The 23464-nt window shown below is 44.6% G+C and overlaps 1 protein-coding gene across 13 annotated transcripts in view; it reads right to left on the bottom strand.

Moving 5' to 3' along the window:
• Adra1a (adrenergic receptor, alpha 1a) overlaps positions 1 to 23464 on the bottom strand; it is a 135990-nt gene that overhangs the window by 30300 nt on the left and 82226 nt on the right. For 4 of the 13 annotated variants that reach the window (XM_017315800.2, XM_011244925.3, XM_011244923.3 and 1 more), the window contains exon 3: positions 862 to 13495. The exons of 2 other annotated variants lie outside the window; for them this stretch is intronic. In XM_017315800.2, the coding sequence (XP_017171289.1) occupies positions 12978 to 13495 (518 nt within the window). In that variant the 3' untranslated portion in view covers positions 862 to 12977. Of the gene's footprint in view, positions 1 to 861; positions 13496 to 23464 lie in introns of those variants that run through there. 7 more of the 13 variants (XM_006518444.4, XM_017315801.2, NM_013461.4 and 4 more) reach the window with 5 other exon arrangements.

Below are 23464 nucleotides of genomic sequence, written 5' to 3'. Positions count from 1 at the left end.
ATATTTTACTGACAGGGTTTATCATACCTAAGAATTTTCTGGTGGGATCTTTAGGTCTCTTATATATGCGATTGTATCATCTGCCTACTTGTATTTGGCTTCTTTCTTTCCTATTTGTGGTCCTTTTATTTCTTTCTCTTATGTTATTTCTCTACTAAGACTTCAGATACTCTGCAGAATGAGAATAGAGCAGACTGACACCCTGCTCTTGCTTCTAACTTACTAGTTTTCCGCACTTACTATTCTGTTGGCTGTAGGTCTGGCATATAAAGCCTTTGTCATATTGAGGTAAACCCCTTCCATTCATTGCTTTTTTTTTCCCATTTCATTTCTAGTTCTCTGAGGTTTTTATCATGAAGGGATTTTAGACTTCCTCAAGGACCTTTCTGCATCCGTTGAGATGATCGTGTGATTCCTGCCCTTGCATGTCTTACTCTGATGCATCACGAGTATTGATTTGTACATTTTGAACTATCTCTGTATCACTGGACCAAGCTCACTTGGTCATGGTGAATGGTCATTTAGAGGGAGTGGGGCTTCTGAGGTTCTGATATTGTGGTCAGAAAATAAACTCGATTGGAGACTTCTCCTCAGTCTGGACTGCACACATCTTTTTCTGACCGCTGGACCCTCAATCTGCCCAGCACACATTTAACACCTCCAGATCTGAATTCTATTATTTCCTTCTCTTGCTGCCTTCCTCTAAGCCCGATGACCTGGTCATATTGTCTGTGCCTTGAATGCAGCCATCATGCACAGTGCCTGTCCATTCTCCTGTATACTTTCCTTGCCTCAGCTGCCCACTTCATTATCACCAGCCATATTAACAGCACAGCACAACTGAATAATGAGGGAATTGTGTATTTAGAGAAAGACGTTTAAAATATTTTATTAGGGAACACTCATCAATATTGAACAAAGCTTAAATACATGGTGTCAATATGTATAAGGGCCATATAAATTTTCATCATCATGACAGACACATTATGAAACAAATAAGATAGATTTATTTTCAACAGTGGGCATGATCCATAAAGCCTATATTTTAATAATTTATTCATTTGCTTAGTAGTATGTACATTTACTTTCTTGAAAAACAAGAAGAACATAAACCAACACGATTGTCTACCATGTCACATCATAAACAAATGGACCTGTAAAAGTGCTGCATAGAAAATTCATAAACACTTACATAGCACATGCCAAGGGCATGGAGTCCATTTAAATGGAATCAGATGCTTCAAAGCCATTGCAGATGTCTGAGTGTGGCCTATATGCATTAATACACAATGGTGCACACAATTCAAGTACAACAATGCACACACATGGATACTTTATTTTCACATGGGAGAGAATTCTCCCTTATAGAGCATAGAGCACATACCAGACTCTTAGCGTGATTTACACTAACTGAAGGAAACATGATTATCAACTCCACCGACCAAAGACCAAACCTGAAACTGGTGGGCATAGCTCTCGATCGCTGGGCAGTAAGGAACTGCTGTACCTCCTGGGAATGTTACATATCAAAGGTTATGGGAGCATAATGGCAGCTAAAACCAGCCAGGCAGCCCACATCTACATCTCTGGCAGCATGGAAGTCGTGTGTTTGTATATTCAGCAGCTCTGAGGAAGAGACAGGCAGAAAAGCTGCATCAGGCCAGCAAATGTCAGGGTTCGTGCTGGAATAGCAGCAGCTTTCTTTTATTTACTGAGACACACTTTCCCCCAGACCTAGTAAGTTAAGTTGGTAAGCGCCGGCAGGCTGTAAAAGTGTAGTCCAAGTCCTTCGATTTATCTGCTCTCCCCTCTGCTTCCTGGGCTGTTTAATTTGCAATAATCACCAAACACCATTGGCTGCACACTTGTCCTGGCAGAAACAGCTACTGCCCCTTCCTCTCTGGCATGGAAGGCAACCAGGGGGGCATTGTAGTGATGCATGCAGTTCACTGCTGTATTGTTTTGCAAGATAAAACTCCTTCCCCCCCTAAATATATTGTACAATGTTTCCTTGCTATAACAGTTTTTCTACTCTTAATTGCACAGAATTGCCTTTCCTACAATTTTCTTACTAAGCCTTCTCAAGCCCTTGGCTATTCTTTCGGATTAAACACCTCATGTTTGAGAGAATGGACAATGAGAAATAAATTAGATTTTTTTTTTCCTGTACAGGCATCTCACTATAATATTGTAGAAAGCTTTGACAACAAATGCAGGCTACAAGATAACCAATGCTTTCCGATTTTCAGCCAGGGCAAACCTGGTGGTTCTACTGGAAAAGAGCCCCTACATTCTCTGTGTACTGGTTTTTCCAGGAGTTTTCCATGAGAGAGAGAGGGAGGGAGGGAGGGAGGGAGGGAGGGAGGGAGAGAGAGAGATAGATAGATAGATAGATAGAGAGAGATATTTGCCTGCAGGTCTCGGGGAGTGAGGTTTGCTGAGTCAAGGGTCTGCCATAGTTATTTGCCTGGCATACTAAAGGAGCTGCAACCCCCATCCATATTTAAGATGGATTTGCCACAGGTCCTTTGCATGGGTGAGCTTCTTCCTTTCTGGGAGCAACTTTCTTCATTGCCCACTGTCTTTTTCTCTCAGGATCCAGGAAGGTTAATATTTTTGAGAAGCCTAACTTTGTGGTTAGTGGGCACTTCCCTCCAAACTCCCACACAGGATCCTTCATAACTATTCGTCTCACAGATTAATTGATCTGCTCCTCCCCTCCACGGACCATGCATGTTCTGAAGGTGAAGACTCTCTCTGTCATTGTGGTTCTCCATCCCTCGGGTCCCAGACAGCCCATACCACACCCTAGATCCATGATGGCGCCCACAGCTGGATGCAGTGGGAGCTTCCTCAGGAAGAAGGTGGGGATTTGTTTTGTGTGCTGGCTTCCCTCTACTTCTATGGATAGGCTAGGGTTTGAGGGACACTAAAGGGACTTCAGTGTTCAGTCGTTTTTTGTGTGTGGTGTTGGGGATTAACTAGACCATATTCATACCAGGCCACTGAGCAGCACATTACACCTTGGGTGTTTAACTTGTAAGAATCCACTGGGGGAAGTTATCTAAGCTTGCTTTATAGATATTGAACTGCTTGTGTCCCAGCGTTGAAGGCCGTGACGTGACTGTGAGATTTGTGTCCCTGTGAGATGATGTTTAGGCAAGGGACATGCCCACATGTCGGGCAGGATTCAGCATCTCCTGGAGTGACCCCAGAAGGACAGAGGGCAATTTGGGGAGATTGGATATCAGTCACAGATAGGTATCTGGCTTCCTGTAATAGACATATATTTCAATAAAATGCAGGGTAGGTGGACCTTTAGAGATCCCTATTCTGATTTTTTTAAAATGAGCTTTCTTTGTTTTACATTTTACTTATTTATTTTACATGTGTGGCGAAGCACATGTGTGGAGGTCAGAGAACAACTGAAGGAATTGGCTCTCGCCACCATGTGGATCCCAGGGACTAAACTCCGACCTTCAGGCTTGGTGGCAAGTGTTTAGCCGTCTTGCTGGCCCCCATATTCTGCTTTGAGACCACCAGGTATCAATGCAATAAAATGCTCTCTTTTCACAGGGTAGCATTTTTTACTCCAAACTTCAAACATCCATTTTTTAGAGAGTCAGAACTTGGCAAAGAGGGTTCCCAGAATTGAGACATCTGTACCCCGTCAGTGGGACAGCCCCGTGATGTCCTCCTGACCTCTGAGGGGCCATGCCCCAGCTTCCTCTCTCCCAGCACTCAGAGAAACAGCCACTTGGGTCAAGGTTCTCCCCTTGGCTCTTTCCATAACCTCACAGCTGCTCCCTAAAACCGAGACCTGAAATAGCCACGGGCTGTGTTTATCTGAAGCACAGTTGGACCAAAAAGCTCAGCTCACAAGCCGACTTTTCCCTTCTGCTTAGAGCAGATTTGAGGTTTGGAGTCATGAGAGACTGCTGGCATCGAGACGGTGGCCAACCTCTGCCAGACACAGCCTCCCAAATATGCCAGCCATGCTCAGTGATGCTTGTGGTGTGAACCTTCCCATGAAGTCACTTGTCCAGAGGTGCCCAGAGGTCCTTGGAATGGCCCATGGCACTATCCAAGGAGAACATGTGTCCTACAGCTCCTGTTGCTGCTGAATTCCATGCCAACTCCAGCTGCCCCTGCTAGTAATTGGGAATGGCTGTTCGCCTTGTAACCATTTACTTCTGACAGTTGCCAGGCATTGCTTAGCCCTGACTCCTTAGACAAATTTAAACTGAAGCTCTGTGTCGAATCCTGTCCCTTGTCCTGCAATCAGGATGCCTTTTTTTTTTTTCTTGTGGCATCAGCCCTATAAACACATGTGCACCAAGTATGTAGTGCCTTTCACAGGACAGCTGTGATAATGTACCCTGTTGGTAGCCGAGAAAAGCGCAACCACCACCCTGCCTAGACAGTCCCACCCTGGTGGAAATCTTCAAAGTAGCTCAGGGAGTTTGACTTAAAAAAAAAAATTAAAGTGGAGTTTCCAGGTAAAAGCATCTCTAATCCAAAGAAAATAGCACGGTGGGGGAAGGGTACAGATAACAGAGCTGGCGTCTGAGTTTCGGAGTGCAGCGCCCCGGCAGGGCACAGCCTGTTTCTGATTTCCTTTCTAATCATACAAAAGACATCTGTGGATGCTGCCGATCTTGCAGGTGAGCCGGAGGAGGGATTCAGGGTAACGGAAAAACTTACTCTATCAGTTGTTGACTGTGGAGTGTTTAGGCCTTAATAACACTCAATCCGTGGAGGGAAGAACTGGGATGGGAAAATGACACAAACGGGGCGTGCCCTGGTGGGTCGAAGAGGCCCACTGTGAGTGGGTTGGTTTTTATCATCTCATGAGGCATCTTCCTGAATTCCCATCACACCTGCCACACCCTCCCCTGCCCCATTTCACAGGTGAAGACAGGTCAAGGAGCTTGCTTTGAGTCACCATGAGACAGGAGGAGGCACACTACAGCCCAGGACTGATGACCTTGCCTATAGCTCTTTTGGCTTTCCTCCAGAGCTAGGGGTCTGGGTGGAGCTGAGTAGGTCAAGGTTCAGCATGCTGAGTCTGGTTCAGGTTCACACAAGAGAATTTCAGAGCAATGAGTGGGTCAAGTCTCAGGCTTCTATCTCTCAAACTCCTTGCAGACCTTCCCCTCTCTCCAGATGCCCACATCTTCATGCCAGCTCTCTGTGAGACTCTTTCATTTACAGTGTGACTATAAAGTCTCAACCGTTAGTATGCTATCATTTCAAAGAGTGTTAAAGGGCTTAGCTTGGAGCATGTGTTCTAAAAATATAGCTATGCATGTGTATGTGTGTAGGCAAGAGAATTTCCTCAGGAAGTGTCTCTCAGGAGCAGGCTACCTTGTCTTTTAGGTATAGTCTCTCACCTTTACCTGGAACTCAGTGCTTTGACTAGGCTGGCCAGCCAGCGAGCTCCAGAGATCCACCTGTCTGCCCCTCAGTGCTGGGAGCTGTGATCCCTTCCTTTCCTTGATTTCTTCCTTCCTTCCTGTCAGTTTTCTCTTCCTTTTTTCTTTCATGGTTTCTAGGGAATTCTTGATGCTTGCAAGGCAAAGACTTCACAAGTTGGCTTAACCCTCACAGACCTACAAAATCGACTTTTCACGACTTAAGCCTTCCTTCTGCACCATCCATCTGAGTCACAGGAAGGCGTGAGATGATCTTGGTGTCTGCAAGCTTGGGTTAGGTCACCATAGTTATAACTGAAAGGATGCTGTTTGTAACTTGTCAGGTCCAGAGAATACAGATTCTCTTCCTTCACCTCTGATGAGGAAAGCATGCATTTTGATGTGGGCTTTCGAAGCTGAGACAGGATGGCTCTAGCAGACCTCCTGCTCTCACTTGAAGTTAGGGATGAGGGTTGGGTGCGGTACTCAATCTAGGAAGGCAAGAGTCAGGCTGGCTGCCAGGAATGGAGGTGAGAGCAAGCAAGGTCTCTATCTTTTAATTAACTTGTTCCCCAGTAAGGGGTTCACTCTAAAAAAAAACCCCACAAAACAAAAACAAGTTTGTAGGAAACTGGCAATAAATTGCTACTAAGTATCTAAGGTACTTGCAGGTCACCCTTCTTAATAGCTGTGATGGTTTGTATATTCTTGGACCAGGGAGTGGCACCATTTGGAGGTGTGACCTTGTTGGAATAGGTGTGACCTGGTTGGAGTAGGTGTGTCACTGTGGGCGTGGACTTAAGACTCTCACCCTAGTTGTCTGGAAGTCAATCTTCCACTAGCAGCCTTCAGATGAAGATGTAGAACTCTTAGCTCCTCCTGCACCATGCCTGCCAAGATGCTGCCATATTCCCACCTTGATAATGGACTGAACCTCAAAACCTGTAAGCCAGCCCCAATGAAATGTTTTCCTTATAAGAGTTGCCTTGGTCATAGTGTTTGTTCACAGAATTAAAACACTAAGTCAATAGCGTTCCTATTTTATCAGCTGGATCTTTAAAAAAAGTTTATTTATTTATATATTTACTTATTTACTTATTTATTTAATGTATGTGAATACACTGTTGCTATCTTCAGACACACCAGAAAAGGGAATCTGATCTCATTACAACCATGTGGTTGCTGGGAATCGAACTAAGAACCTCTGGAAGAACAGTTGGTGCTCTTAACTGCTGAGCCATCTCTCCAGCCCTTATCAGCTGGATTTTGAGCACCTCTTCTATAGTAGAAAGTTTCTGCACGTGGGCTTACTGTTTGTTAATGTGCCCGTGCCTCTGCTTTTTACAACCACTGTCACTTGTGGTATGACACAGGGACTAGGAAGGGGAGACATTGCATGTTGAGAAGTCATTATCCCATACTCAGATTTTGATCAGAGAGGATGAAACAACAACAACAACAAACCAGATATCTTTAGTGGATCCATCAAGACAGAGACCCACCCTTTCAGACCTGTCTTGGGATGGCTTCTGCCTCTGAACACTTCTGTAGGTTTTGATCCCACAATACATTTTCTTTTCCTCATTTCTAGATTGGACTAATGCTAAAGATGTGACACTCTAGACAAGGCACTGCAATGTGATGGAGATAGTGAGACCAGAGACATCTCCTGCCCAAGAGGTTCTGGGGTAGGGATCACGGCAGGAAACCAAAGCCTTGATTTTGGACTTCTAGCATCCAGGACTGCGATGAAGCCAGTGAATGTTGCTGAAGCTGGGCAAGCCCGCAGAACTGTGTAAAAATGCACCCGATAAATGAACACAGGGATATAAAGGCCGAAGCTCCTGGCAAAAACTGGAACACCCATGTTGGGGAAGATTCTTCAGAGCGGAAGTTTTCCATCAAGTTCAATGGCAGGGACCATGAAAAGGGCAATCCCAAGTTCCAGGGGGCGCACAGGACGATGTGTGTTTCGAGGAACAAGAAACAGAACGTTGGAGACAACAGCAGCCCCGTGGATCATTAGCCTGGGATTTGTCACCCGATGGATTAGTCATTGTTCAAGGTAAAGGGGGAACTGAGTTTAATTTATGAGTTCATCAAGGCCTTGAAAGAGTTTAAGGAACTCTTAGGAGGGAAAGTTTATATGAAAAAAAACAAAAACAAAAGACAAAAATAAGAGACACAAGACCATGATGGAGAAGCAAAGCTGACTTAGAGAGCACATGAAAGATGTCCAGACCATGAGAGGTTGAGTTCTTCAGAAACCATTCCAAGTGGTTTGCATCAGGGATGAAAAATTGTGTCCCATTGGATAAACCTGTCTTTTGAGCTATCGATGACTCTATATTTTTAAAGGACTGTCCATGGCCTCCTGCCAGAGCCAAAACAGAGACCATACAGTTTATCATGCCTAAAATGTTTCTCATTCATGGAAATAGCAGGCCAACTCCTGGTATACATAAAACAGGTATTTAGTTATTTACTTTTGGCTTCTTTAGGAACAACCCCCCAACCCCCATTTGTAACAATGCCTCTTGGAAAAACACATTCTTGACTTCTGAGCAGACGAACACAGAACCCTGCCAGCTCATACACTGGGGACTGTCATTACCCTCTTTGGTTTCATACCAGGGTGGTGCAGTGAAGAGGGGCCATCTGGGGCTGCTGGTCAGAGTGTACCCAATGGCCCACAGGTTTCCTTTGGGAACCTCAGGGTGACAGTCACAGCTGGTTTTGACCTTACATGTCACACTATTGAGCAAATCAACTCTTGCCCTGACTCTCCCCTGGCTTTGTAGCAGCTTATCTATGGCGACAGAACAAAATGACATGTGCCTGTCTGTTAGCCAAGAAAACAAGTTCTTCCCAGTGGTTGGCCAGGATGGGAGGGGAGAAGGTCCAGACAGATCTGGAGTTAAACTGAAGCAGTTCACTATGAAAGTCAGTGAGTCAAAATACACAGCGGACACTGGGGGACATGGAAGCATCTCCGAGACAGATTAAATATGAGGGTGTTCAAAGAAGTCCTTGACTCATAACTTCTATTTCTTCACATACCAAAAGTAGATTCAAAAAAGAAAAAACAAACAAACAAAAAAAAAACCCAAAACTCCTTCCTTTTCTTCTCCTACACAGGAATGAGCCAAGAAAGATTTGATAAGCATGTGGTGAGGCACAGTAAATTAAATTCACATTGGAATTTCTGTCTTAATTCCCTATGATGTTCACATACACTTATTTTATTCAGCCTGTTTCATAGACCAGGATGATCATCATATTCTTTTCTCTAAATGCAATGCTAAGTTACACTAAGATTTTTTTTTTATCACTTAAGTCTGTATTTTCATGGCTTAACAAACCATCACCTCCAGCTTATAGTGAGATGGCTCTGAGTGTGCTACAGGGACAGTGTGGCAAGAACTCCCAAGCCATATGAAAGAAAAGGCCATTATCTCCCCCTCTGAAATGAATAAACCTCCAGTTTCAGGGCAGTTGCTTGCTTACCAGTCACGGGAAATCGTGACTAAACTCCCTGCTTTGAGCCACAGCTTTGGTCAATTTTCCCCTTTCATGGTCCCTGCCACTCCTACGGCCTTTGTAAGTTTGGCAGTGGTGTTTTGAACCATGACATTCTCCTACAGAGAGCAAGTAAGCCTATTTCTCAGCTCACTCGTATGCCATAGGGTCTGGGAAACATGAAGGGGACCCTGCCAATGCCACCTTTGCCCAGGGGCCAACATTATATGCTGAAATCCTAGCTTGCTTCCCAGCCCAGACCCCCAACAGTCAAGTTCACTCCTTCATCCTGCAGGGACCTTGGAGGGCCAGAGGCCACTGTTGCCATGGCTTTTGGAAGATGTGGCCTCAGCCAGCTCCTCAGCATCAGTTTGGAGGCCCAAAGCTGGTGAAGTGTTCCAACTGGGTCTGTCTGTCGCACAGGTGGTTTCATGGATAAAAGCCCTGGTAGTGTAAAAAAGAGACCATAGTGATAGTGAGTATATCTGATGCCTGTGTATCTGCTACCCCTCTCTTCTCTTGTCTCTCTGGTTTTCGCTTGCCTTTCATCTGCTTGCTTAAACATCCACCTGTTCACTTTTCCCTTCGCTGAGGAGCCAGTCTCTTCCCTAATTAAGTCAGCAGGCATTCATTGAAGAGGCAGCATCATATTTTGGCAAGAGGATGGGGACAGAGCTCTCCCGAGAAGCAATTAGGAATGTTTGTTAGTGGTGATTAGGGAACAGTGATTAACGCAGGAACAATTACCTGCTCAAGAAAATAGTTCCTAAAAAAGTTTCGCTCCCAGGCTTTCGCCCCAAAACCTGCTGGTCTAGGAGGTCTTCTTGATGATTCATATAGAAAAGGAAGCAAGCTAAAATGTACAGCTGCGTATCAATGGCCTGTCTCTGGCTACCTGGAGGCCAGCATTCGGAGCCTTCCTCTCTGAGTGGCATCCATGAAAATTAACATGCCCAGTACATGGCCTGCAATCCCTGGTGGGATGCCGCCAGCCTCTTCTGTTCTTGCTAAGTTGTAAAATAAAAGCTGGAATGTGTAGGTTTTTGTTTGTATAGGTTTTTGAAGAGGCATTCTTCCTAAGTGTTCATATAAACCATGTCTGGCAATCCTGGAGGAGCACCAGAAGCCTTGCTGCTCTGCAAATGCAGGGTGTCAAATGCAGAGGGATTCCACGCAGAAGCAGTCGTAGATGAGCCTATGGAAAGGAAAGTTCTTTTTTCACAGTGGATAGCCTGGATCTATCTATTTATTTATTTTTTTGAGACAGAGTCTCGAGTAGTCTAGGCTGGCTCAAACTTACTAAGTATTCAAGGACGACCTTGAATTCTTGATCCCCCTGTTTGCACTTCCTGAAAGCTGAGTTTACAGTCGTGAGCCACCACTCAGAAATTAGGTGCTGCGGGGCAAGTGTATACCAGGCAAGCACTCCACCAACTGAACGGCAGGTCTGATGCCCTGGAGAAAGTTTTCAAGCAAAGAGATTCAAGGTCCCTCTTCGTACACACAGTCTGAATGTAAGATGAGACTCAAAATTTGCTACCATAATGTCGGATTGATTTTGTGACATAGGGACAATCCTAAAGCGATCGTTTTCTAGAACACAGAGAAGAGGACATTCTAACTGAGGTTACTCTGGGTAAATTCCTCAAACTCCAAATAGAAACAGTAAACACGTGAATATAAATATGACAATCATTTGTTTGGCTGCAGCCACTTCGGTTTTTGGCACACTCAACGGTACAGGCATTTCTGGTGGATGATTAAACACAAGTTCACTTTTAAGTTGTTTATCCCGTGCTTGACACTATGTTTTGGCGACATTATCAATTTCTTATAAAGTTGGTGTGTTTCTATCTAGTGTCCTGCTGTGGGAGTGGAAAAAGCTGTTAGGTATTTGGCTGTTGGAGGGAGGAGTGCCAGCAGAGTGTGCAGGCAATGGTTTATGGGGGAACTTTACAAGGTATGATTGTCAAGGTTTTATCTGACAACTCATTTTCTAGTTGGTTTTTTTTTTCCTTTTCCTCATTAGCAACGGTGCCAACGGTGGCTTTTTTAGTATTCCCGAGCTTTCTCACTTTTAACATTTACATTTTATTATCAAGGGATTTAATGATGATCAGTAACATGGAATGGTACCCCGCTGAAGAAGAGCTAAGATCCCTATTCCCGTCAAGATGCCCTTTTATGAGGGAATGACACGACCAAGAATGGGTTTTAGAATTCAGATTTAGAAGTATGATATTGTGAACAGCGAAGCCTATAGAGAAAATGAACCAGGTTTGTGTCCTGGAGGTCTCTCCAGATGTCAACACACCCACATCTGTTAGAGCTGTTAAGAGCTATGCAAAGAGCCCAAGAGCCTAGAATCCCAGCCAACTTTTAGTGACAGAAGCCAAGTTCAGAACGCAAGGCTGAGTAACGACCTAGCTGGCCAATGAGAAGACAGGGTCCAGGAAAAGGTAGAGAAAGCAGGTCATAGTCAAAGTTCCAAGACAACCAACCACAGCCGCCACAGCCAATGCACACAGCTCCTCCATTGCAAAGTGGGTAGAGATTTACCCTTAGGCCGATAGAAGAGAGTTCCATCTGATGTAACGGAGGAAAGGAAAGTTGGGAAGGGAAGGCCAGGAGCCTCACTGAGAAGATTTCATGGTAGCTTCAACCAGCTCGGAAGCTCTTAGGAGAAATTAGGTGAGCAGGGGAAGACGTTATAAAAAGCATTGGTAGTTGTGATTCTTGTTAGGGTTGGTGCCACAGACAAACACCTTATCTTACAATTTTTACAGTGGAATGGCAGGTATAGTTTAGTTTTTACATGTGATTAGCCTAGGCACCACTTGCAATAATCTGGATTACTAAGAATGCAAGGATTTGGCATATATAAAGCAAAAGCAAAAAAAAAAAAAAAGAAAGAAAGAAAGAAAAAAAAGAAAAAGAAAGGAAGGAAGGAAGGAAGGAAGGAAGAAAGAAAGAAAGAAAGAAAGAAAGAAAGAAAAGAGCACATCTTCCCAGGTTTTGCAAAAAGTAGGAATCAATTTTGGCAGTTGTTTGGCAATGAATTAAAGTGTTTGAGGGTAGGCATCAATATGTTTGGAAGCTCAGGCGGGGGTGCACCTGGACCCTAAGACTCATTCTTCATGCCACAAATGAACTCCATTCACGACACAGAGTGGAAGGAAATGGAAGCCAGCATTCTGCCATGCCTGGATTTCCATTATGGAGTTCTAGGCAAGGTGAGTAGCTCGTCACATCAAAGAGGATGCGGAATAAGCAGGGCATTAGCAGGGCGTTAGTATCCATCCCATCCCAGCCTCTTGCTCCTTAAGGGAGATAAAAGAGGGAGCCTTCCTTCACCAGTTCTGGGAAGTGCTGTCCCAGGCACACCTTATTCTCTTGATAAAAGCATGCTGTCCTTGGTTAGTCCTGGCCACACTCCTCAGATCCAAGAGTGGAAAATGCACTCCAGTTTCAAATGGGGCTAAGGAACCAGTCAGAGAGCAACCATTGGGAAGCCCCCCTGACCAGTTTCACCCAAAGCTGAGAATATGGTGTGGTCCAACTTGCTCTAAAAGCATGTTGGTCATTACCTTGCACTCCTTTCTGTCTAGGTCCCCTCTCCATAAATGTCAAATGTAGTCGCTAGTAGGTTCAGCCTGAAAATAAAGTCCCCTCCCTTCCATCAAGAAATAGCTCCAAACTTAGAGTGTGTGCTCAAAATATTCACAATGAAATCATCATCCTGTATTTATAGTCTTCTGGATTGTGTATGAGATTTTCTTTCCCATGGTATTTCTTGTTGAAAGGGTCAGCAGTGGAAGGCAGGATCAGAGAAAGACTGAGGGAAACTGGCCGCCCGTCCTTTAGAAGCAGTTAGTTAGCCCTACATCCCGCCTCTTCCCCTGTGCCCTACCCGCTCACCCGATAAACAGGTACCCTCCTTCTCCCCTTCCCCAGATGGTCCCCTTGTTGAATGGACCTGGCCTTCCGAGTGGGAAAATCAACAGTACCTAGTGTCATCCCTTTTCCTGTGACCTTTCCCATCCTCTAGACTTCCTCCCCGTTTTCACCGAGGGAGATGGTGTGGATCTTAATGGTTGGAACTTGGTGATTTTCTTCAGGGCGTGGGGTCGACGACCCCACACAGCAGCAGACCTGCAAAAAGCTTTTACTTCTCACCCGGGCTGTGGTACAGGCGGATTGGTCCTTCGGCATGGTAATCCTGGCCGATCCCTGGGGCATGGAAGAGAAAAACTTCCATTCACGGACTCCATCTGTCTTGGAGATCTTATAGAAAGTCTCTCCTGAGCCCACCGGGATACGCACCATGCCTCTGTGCTGCCCCTCTACAGCCTGGCTGGGTGGGTGCAGAGTGTAGCCCAGGGCATGCTTGGAAGACTGCCTTCTGCGAAGACACTGGATTCGCAGCACATTCTGAAAGGCTTTCTTGAACTCCTGGCTGGAGCATGGGTATATGATAGGGTTGATGCAACTATTTAGGTACCCAAGCCAAAATACTATTTTGAAAACTGTTTCCGGTGGCTTGAAATTCGGGAAGAAGGACCCTGAAAGAGAACACAAAGAACATATATGATTGGCCAGTCAAGAGGCCAATCAGAACCACAAACAACACACATGGTTTTCATATTTATAAAAAGTTTCAAAAATGTCCCGATTCAAATGAGTGTCTCACATTGGCTGGTAACTCATTTACTAGGTTTTCAAAGACCATTTCACACAGATAGATTTGACCTGGCCTCCTCTCTCAGTGGTAGGGAATCATCTGTAGGCTTCCTCTGAGCTTTGCAGAGTGTGGCATCACATTTAACACTCAGTTTTGCCCAAGTGATAAAATAAAGTGGGTACACTCCAATTCACATCATGTTAAAATGTGATGACCCTAGCTGAGAGTGGTAGTGCATGCCTTTAATCCTAGCACTCTGAAGGCAGAATGTGAGGCCAGCCTGGCCTACAGAGAGAGTTCCAAGACTAGCTAGCTAGGGCTATACAGATAGACCCTGTCCTGAGGAGAGAAAACTGTGATTACCCGACCCTATCTTTTGTAAACATAGGGATCTAGAATGCCTAGCCCCCACACCTTATTTTTCCACCCAAAAGGCATTGCATGAAGTATGCACCCCCAAAAGGCAGTGTATAAATTATGCATCCCCCAAATGTTCCTCTTCACTCCTTTCAGCCAGGTTTGAAGGATGGTTTCACAGTCCTCTCATCCCTCCTCCACATTTCAAGCTTGACCCGGTCTGCTTTCTTCCCTTGCTTCCTGTAACAGTTCTTTGACCACTCAGGTGAGTGAGCGGCTTTGGGGGAGCCTTATTAGCACTGCCCCCCACCCCCCATGGGCTTCAGTTTTTCTTTTTGAATAAAGAGGAAGGTGGAATGACAGTCTTCCTCAGGGCCCCACATTTTTTTCCTTTCTTTCTAAAATGCATGGAGCACACTTAGTGCTGAGTGTGCACTGCAGCAGGGGCGGCCTGACAGGGGCTGCATTTTTGAAGAAGACCAATGCTCTTGTCTCTTCCGGCAGCCATCAGCTGCTGAAATATCCTCAGCCAAGAGCGGGCTTTCATGAGCCACCTTCTCTATCCATGCTGGGAAGACTGTGATCTTTATTTTCCTACTTTCTAAGCTGCAGACTTCTCAGAGTCAGGATTCCTAACATGCATGCTGGATATTCTTACAGTTGACTCCAGCCAACAGTATTCTGAGTTCAATCCGGTAAAACTTACATGTCATGGAAGTCAAAACCCAGATCAGTGGGGCAGTTGGTGGGGAACATTTATCTCTGAAGCACAATTCTTGTCAAGTTCAATGTGTCTCAAAGAAACCACACACATGCACTCGCACACGCACATACACACACAGACACATGAGCAGTTGTGTACATACACAACAAACACAGACACACTAATGTACACAGACACACAAATACACATATGAGTTGACAGGTGTTTATTATGGAAAATCTGCAGCTGAGGAAGTTTTATACTTTAGGTTAAAAGGTTTTTGTGCTGTCTAATCATTAAAACAAAGGTTCGAGTCACCAACTATGTCTTGAGTTAGGCAGTGTGATGAACTTTTTGCATATAATTTAACTATCATTAATAATAGTGTGCGTAATATGACTTCTGGGCTGGGGAGATGGCATTGCAAGCCTGAAGACCTGACTTTGGTCACCAGAACTCAGATGAAAAAAAAAATACAGATGTGGTGGCACATGCTCATCTAGCGCTGAGGAGGTAGAGATAGGTAGATCCTTGAAGCTTTCTGGTCAACCAATCTTGCCTACTTAGTGTGTTCTAGGCCAGTGAGAGAAAGGACATGTTTTCTATTCCTACACAAGGTGGGGAGTGCCTCGGGATCAAGACCTGAAGTTGTTCTTTGATCTGCACACTCATTTCTTGGAAAGAATGGTATACGTGATCAGTGAGATAGATGAGTGGTCAGGGAAAAGCTGAATTAGACTTAAGCTTTTCAGACTTCATCTGAGAGCAGAGAAAGCTGTCTATGTTAACGTGATGAGAGGCTTTGTGCAAATATGGTCAATTCTTGGAGAAAATTCACTTTGCATTCCAATGCCTATATATTTTCCAATATTTCTCTCTCATGGTGACAGCAAAGTGATTAAGGCCGCTCATTTTTACAAACCTCTGCCTTTTCCTGGGCTTAGTGACTGAGGGAAGCAGAGATGAACTGGGTATGGCAAAATCCACCTCATCTGGAGACTTCATTACAAACAAATCAGCTAGACAGGGGGAGGTATTTTCCTTATTTGAAGAATTTTCAGCTAACAGCAGCAACAACACACAGCCCATATGCCCTCTGAACAAGAAGCTATTAAAGTGATTTGAGAGGTTCCTTTAAGGATCCTATTTCTGCTGAGAGTCCAGGGTGGCATTCATAAATCTCACCCTTCCGTTCACTCCTCAATTTCTGAGCCCCTCTTTCCTTCCCAACCATGCTGCCTTAACCTTGTGTCGACCTGACCCAAGGCTAGTTTCACATGCTCTCTTCCTGTGGTCTCCATGCTGTGTCCACACCATCAGCAGGAGATGCAGGTCTTCTGTTTCCACAGCCACCATTCAGAGCACCGAACTTGTTTTTCCTGTAGCTGAGGTATAGGGTAAGGAAAGGAGCTAGTGTTTGTTTGTTTGTTTGTTTGTTTTTGTTTTGTTTTTTTTAAGAAACATATTAAGAATTGGATGTAAGATAGTCTCCAGCTTCAATTCTTCAGGGGGATTTTCTTTTTAATCCAAGAACATCTCTGAATATTGGCTGTTCAAACACTGAGTGGGGGATACTTCCAGGCTAAAGACCTTTCCATAAACAGCCCCATTTGGGCCCGTTCAGGTACAGGAGGAGATAGGAGAGAAGTACAGAGGGTCAGGAATTTGAAAGGAGGAGAGTAGAAGTGGGGGAGGGGGAATTGGGAGTAGCCATTAGAAAGTCTCAGATACCAGGGGCCCAAGAGGTTCCTAGGACCCAACAGGGAGGGCATTAGCTGAAATACCCAACAAAGAGGAGATAGAACCTGTAGAGACCATATCCAGTGGATAGGCTCGCCCTTTGGTTGAGGGATGGGGCCACCCACCTCAAAAATATTAATCCAGATTTCCTCTTGTCAAAAAGAAGTACAGGGACAAAGAGTGGAGCAGAGACTGAAGGGAATGCCATCCAGAGACTCTCCCATCTAGGGATCCATCCCATCTTCAGACACCAAACCCGGACACTATTGTGGATGCCAAGAAGTGCCTGCTGACAGGAGCCTGATACAGCTGTCTCCTGAAAGGCTCTGCCAGAGCCTGACCAATACAGATGTGGGTGCACACAACCAACCATTGGACTAAGCTTGGGGACCCCAATGGAGAAGTTAGGGCGAGGACTGAAGGAGTTGAAGGGGTTTGCAACCCCACAGGAGGAACAACAGTGTCAACCAACCAGATCCCCCCAGAGCTTCCAGGGATAAACCACCAACCAAAGCTCCAAACCACCCATGGCTCCAGCTGGATATGTAGCAGAGAATTGTCTTATCAGGCATCACTGGGAGGGGAGCCCCTTGGTCCTGTGGAGGCTTGATGACCCAGCATAGGGGAATGCTAGGGTGCTGAGGCAGGAGAGGGTGGTCTGGTGGGGGAGCATCCTCATAGAGGCAGAGGAGGCGGGAAAAGAAAGGGGTTTGTGGAGGGAAAACTGGGAAGGGGGATAACATTTGAAATGCCAATAAATAAAATAACCAATAAAAAATGAAAAAGAAAAAAGAAACACAGCCCCATGTGGTTTATTCCAGTAAGTGTGTGATAGTACCCCAATGTGTCTCAGCCTTCTACCTATTTACCCACTCCCATCTGATGATTTCCCTAGAGCTGGATGGCTGGATGTCCTCCCTTGCATAGAGCATGGATCTCACTTTAGAAGGGACACACATGATTCTCTCTGGGGAGCTGCTGAGGGGCTGCGCTTAGGGGAGGATGCAGAATAGACTTCAACCAGCAACTTCCCAGTGGGCGAGGAAAGATAGCAAGGGGCTGTGTTCTCCTTTAACTATTAGCCATGTCCTCAGCTCTCTTTCTTCACTTCATCTTTCTGTCTTAGGAAGAGTGCTTGGACTGGGATGTAGGCTAGTTCCCATCAAAGTTCCTCAGTTCACTGTCTCCTTCCTTGCCCAATCCTTCCCATGCAGACTCAGTCTTGTTTGGACTCCCCAAACATCCTTCCAAACTCAATTTTATTCTCAGATCCGTCTCTCCCAGGTTCCTGGTGATGCTTTTGGAAGTGTGAGCACAGCTGAAGAAGGTTATATGTAGGTTTCCATCTATCGGGAGCACCAGGGTGGAACCAGTTGTGCTAAGGATGTGTGATGGCTGATTTGACTGTCAGCCTGACAGGTCCTAGAATCACCTAGAAGAGAAATCTCTGGTCACATCTCTGAGAGATTTATAATGTGGGTGGCACCATTTCATGGGTTGTGGTCTTGGGCTGGTTAAGAAGGGTAAAGGGTACAGAGCACCAATCTCCACCCTTCTCAGCTTCCTAGCAGTGGATGCAAGTGTAACGAGAGGCCTCACATTCCTGCCATCCTGATTTACCCACCATGACATAGACTGTACCCCCTAAAACCATGAGCTAGAAATAAACGCTTCATTCTTTAAATTGCTTCTGTCTGGTATTCTGTCACAGTGACAGAAAAGGAACGAATACAAACTATGGTTCTCTGACCCACACAGTAGTACAGTGTGAATTCCACTTGATCAGGGCCTTGCTTTTGTTCACTCACAGAGTTCTAGAACCCAGCACAGTGACTTGTAAGGCCATCGCTCTTCCCGTTGAATGGTTGACCTGGTTGATGAAGACTGTAGTTGACTGAATGGCCAAGTGTCCTTGCTTTCCCTGTGCTTGTGGCTGCCCTGTGGCATGCAGCTTTCTTTTCTAACCATTGTAGCCCCTCACTTCTCTCCTCCAGCTTTCTTCCTATGGTCTTCCGTCTTCTATGCACTTTCTTTCTGGTCCTTGGTTGTCTTCTGTGTTGGCATTTCTCTCTTGTGTCTCTCCCATTCTGTACCATTTGCTGTCAAACACCCCAACATCTCTTGTCATGCTTTCCAGGAAGAGTAAGTTTTCTGAAGCCCCTATGTGTGAAGCGTGTGCTTCTTTTGTCCCCATAGCTGTGATTCATCCCTCAGTGACCTCTGTCCTGACTTTGCCTCCAGGGATCCAACAGCAATCAGCTTAGTTCCTGGAACATCTTGCCCTGTAGGTCAGGTCACCTTTCACGTGTGAGTTTGCCTATTTTAATTCTTGGGCTTTAGAAATTTTTTTCAATGCTTTGGAGCTTTCAAGAAAATATTTATTTATTTATTCATTCATTCTCAAAGTGGGGCATGTGTGTGTGTGTGTGTGTGTATGTGTATTTTATGTGTGCATTTGTCTGACTGTGTCACAATGTGTTTGTGAAGCTCAGAGGAAATACTTTCCGTGGTAGATTCTTTCCTTCTGCTTTGTTGAGGCAGGATGATGATGATGATGATGATGATGATGATGATGATCTATTGTTTGTTCTGTACAGTTCTATGTATTTTAAGCCAGATAGCCAGTTGATTTTGGATCTTGTCTCTGCCTCCCATCTCACTGTAGGAGTGCCAGGATTATAGACGATTATGATTATTATACTGCACGCATCTGGCTAAAGGTGGGATTCAGGGACTGAGCTTGTTTGCCAGGATCTGATATGAGTGCTTTTTACCTACTGTGCCATCTCCTTGGTCTGAGACAATTAAATTTCCATCCACTATTAGTTGCTGCAGGTTTTTGGATTCTTTTTCAACCGAAACCCTGTGACCACTTCAAAACCAGCTGGCTCGAGGCAGGTGGAACAGGTGCTCATGGCTGAAAGCCAACAGAAACAATCTTCTCAGAATCCTCACTTCTATTGTAGAAGCTTCTAGGTCCCAAGGAGAAACGGACACTGGAAAATTTCGATGAAGCCTCCTGGTCTTTTACTTAATAGCCTAACCATTGGGAACACCCAGCTTCTCATTTTTGACCTGGGGCTCCATCAGTGTGTTGGCATGTTGGTAAGGAGACACTGAAAGTCTTGGCTATTACAGTTGTGTTTCAGCTATGAGGTGACAGTGCTGGTTTGGTATTTAGAGGGCTCTCTTTTCTAGCTCAATGGCTTCTTCCTGAATCAGGGGGACTGAGTATTGAAAGTATGGAATCAGAAAGCTTTTAGCTTCCCAGTACGTGTGCTTTGTATTAGCTATTTGAAAGCTTGAGGTCCTGATGACAGCTCTCAGAGACTCTAGATTTGTGGTGAGTTCCTGGTAAGTGCAGCCATAGAACTTCTAGGCTTTAAGCATTGGCAGGACTCTAGTGACCAGCAACCTCCCTCTGCCCTGTAGAGATCAAGACAATTAAGCTGAACAGGGCAGTGGTTACCCCAAATTTGCATGCCTCTTCTGTGAATGGGTCAAGACCAGACTCAGATCTTAGTTCACTTTACCCTTGCCCACCAGCAATCTTCATGTGCCATTTAGCAATCCAGCGATGGTGCGGGCAGTGTTAAGCGGTAGTGCAAGCAGCTTCCATTGTATGGCACATTTAAGAAGGAAGAGTGACCTGGTATAATTAATACCTGCATCATTTAAAAAGTTAAAATGTACTGTTCAGAAAGCTTTTCAGAATATTCTTATTATCATATTTTGAAAAATTAGAGTTTAAATGAATCTAGATTAAAAAAAAGACAGACTCTAAAGGAGAATTTGATGTTATGCAACCATGGGAGAAAATTACTTTTAATCGTTGATTATTGTTCAACCAGTGGTCTCAGTAGTAGGCCTGGTACATATCCAGTGAGCATAGAGGGGAAACAATTGGCCAGTTTGCCATGCCAAGGAGCTCCAGTGCCAAGTCACATTCAGTCCAAACCAGTTGGCACCTTAAAGGAGAAAATTGCCTCATCCAACCAAACCCCAGAGAAATGCCATAGGAATGATAGCGAAAGAACAGAATCAAGTTTCTTAGTCTCCCGGGGTCTACCAGATGGCCTGTGTTGAGTGCCTAGTTTGGCTGTGTCATAGTGACCCGACTGAGCTCTTCGTGGGGTCACATCCAGGCCACATTGGGACAGTTTTCAATTACCAGAATTCTTCCGAGTCTTCACATGGAGTGATGACTAGGAATCACTAAGAATGCTGCCTGGATTAGCCCATACAGAAACTCAAGCTCACAACTCAAGACAGGTATACAGGTTCCCTGTGAACTTCAATTCAAGCCATTGGATTTACCATTTTCATCCTCTTGGGGAGAGGCCATCAGTTCCGTTTAGCACCTTACAGTGTTCTGTGCTCGTGGGCAACATGGCTAAGCCTGGGTAGCTAGTGAGGAGAAGCTGATCCTTTGCCTGCTGTACCTCATTCACCCTGTATCCCACGACATTGCCCAACTTTGAAGTAGGAGCAGCAGATGTGACTTGAGGGCCTTTCTGGAAGGATCTCTCCTATTCCTTCTTCTATCTAACTGTAACTACAAACTACATGGTTCTCATTGTCTGCTTAAGCGTAGACAAGTGGCCCCTTCTTTGAGAAAGTCAGCATGTTGGGTCTTTTAAGAAATGGTAAGCATATGAGAAAGGGTGGGTCTATGGGAAGACATGGTGAGTGAGAATAATGTATGAACTGAATAGAAGGGCAAACTTGGGTCCCAGTTTGGAATGGAATGATTAGCTATTCTCCCAGAGACAGAGACAGACCATTACTCTCAGATGAGGAAAGGCAAGAAGACAACAAATGGAAGATGAAGTACACTTCGAAGCCTTCTCTGCTTATCCCAGGACAGCCCTCCAGATCCAGAATATTTTCCCCAAATGCATCCAAGTTGCCCAAACCAGAGCTCTTCAAAAGTCCTGTCTCCCCAGCCAACAATTCTCTGAGTACCAGTTCTCTCGTTCAAAATGAGGAGCATCTGCCTGATGACATGGGTCACATTGTCTTTTTGTTGCTCATTAGACAGAGTCCAAACTTATCAAATAGCATCTGGTAATTTTGAGACCCTTCATCAAGACCCTGTGTTTATTTGTATACAATACTCTCTTCTATTATTGTTTTATCTCCATTAGTTATTAACAAATACTTCTCAGAGTCAGGCAGTGTGGTGGGAACTGTAAAGGAGGTGGTCAGAGGCAGGCACGTGGGTCCTGCCTGTGGAGCTCAGTCTATACACATGCCCAGTCAATGCCTGTGCGCATGAGTTATGAGGTTCTAATACACAGGCTTTCTTCTTGGCATGGCAGACTTATGCTGTCTTTTCATTGATCCACAGAGACCACTACAGTATCTGAGACATAGATGTGGTTCTTCACTCCATTCTCCTCTTCTCAGTGACCTCCCTCCTACAGATACTTAAGGATAAATCTATTCCATTCTTTTTATTTTCAAAGTTCCACTCATCTATAAGGCCCTGTATACCTGCAGTTTAACCTTTCTCACACTTTCCACTATTTCAAAGCAGTTATTAGTTTCTTCTCTAGCATCTTCTATTTTCATTTTCTTTCCATCTATCATCTATCTATCTATTTATCTATCTGTATCTGTTTGCATTTATTTATTTATTCACCTATTTATTTATTTAGTCCCCAAGAGGACAGACCATTTCAGTTTTGACTCTGGTGCTGTATCCCCAACATTAGCAACAGCTTTTAGCATATGTAGGCTCTTGACGGCATTGTGGAAGGGGTACTTTATCTTTATGACTCTAGTGTCTTGGTGATGGGCACAGTGCTCAATGAATGTTTATGGGGTTCATGGATGGTCTTTGTTGATGGAAGAAAATGGTATTTAGAATAAAATTCCTGCTTCATTGACTCACAACTATAAATACACACACACACACACACACACACACACACACACACACACACAGAGAGAGAGAGAGAGAGAGAGAGAGAGAGAGAGAATCTTAACTCATATTCCAAAACTGTATCTTCCTCATCCTCAAGATGCTCATGTTTACATGAAAATGAGACCATTCTCCAAGCAATTTTATATGGACAAGTTGCAGGCACTTCATAAAATTATTACTTCCAGTACTTATAAAAACATTTTACAGGGTCCTGAAGGAAGAGCTAAAGCCTGTACTTCAGCTGTGATAGCCATCACCCCCACCCATATTTGTGGACGTGAGTCTGGAGCCAAACATCATCAATCCAAAGCAGTGACATAAATAACCAAAACCGGTCTGCCGTGTGGGCTTTTTCAGGACTGTGTTCCTTTGCATTGAGCAGAAAGGCCCAGTGAAGTTTAAGTCCTGGTTTTTGCCAGCAAGGTCATGGGTGAGTTGGCTGATGTTGGGATAGTGGAAAGTGAAGAGTGGAGCTCACAAAAGGACTTTGGTTCTTGATGCTGCTTAGTGCTTTCTGGACAATTTCCCTACTTGGAGACTATGTATGATATACTCTTTAATGACTACCAGGTCACCAATGGGCATGCACACTGATTCAAGAGCCACCCTCCAGCAGTATGTAAGTTATTACAACAGTTATTTTCTGAATAACCATTTTTCATTCACAGTGCCTGCATGCCAACCTTACTCTCTTGCCCACAACAGCCCAGGATGACCCAGGGATATGGTTGTCTGTGGCTCCACACAACTTCTTTTCAGACATAGAGAGAACCAGCCTGGGCTCAGGCTATACCATAGTCCCTGACTTCTACCCAATATGGGTATTTTAACTGTCAGAGTAGATATAGCCAAGAGTTTTAATAGCTCATTTTAAAAAAATGCAGGACATCTTTTGGAATCTATAATATGGCCTCTAAGTATAGTGATGCTAGCCAGTTTTAAAATACTACAACAAATTGGAACAATGAAATTTTAAAACAGCAATAGTGTATGGCACTATCTTGATGATAGGCATCGTAAATGAGAAGTGTCCTTCATCGTAAATGAAACATTTAAGGAGTTCAGCTTTGCTTGAAGGAGGCATTCTCTTTAACTCTTCAAACTTGATGAAGTCTTCTGCA

The sequence above is a fragment of the Mus musculus genome, chromosome 14 (genome assembly GCF_000001635.26).
Source record: "Mus musculus strain C57BL/6J chromosome 14, GRCm38.p6 C57BL/6J".
NCBI classification, from domain to species: Eukaryota; Metazoa; Chordata; class Mammalia; order Rodentia; family Muridae; genus Mus; species Mus musculus.
The sequence above is the reverse complement of the archived record's forward strand: the minus strand, read 5'-3'. Positions and strand labels throughout refer to the sequence as shown.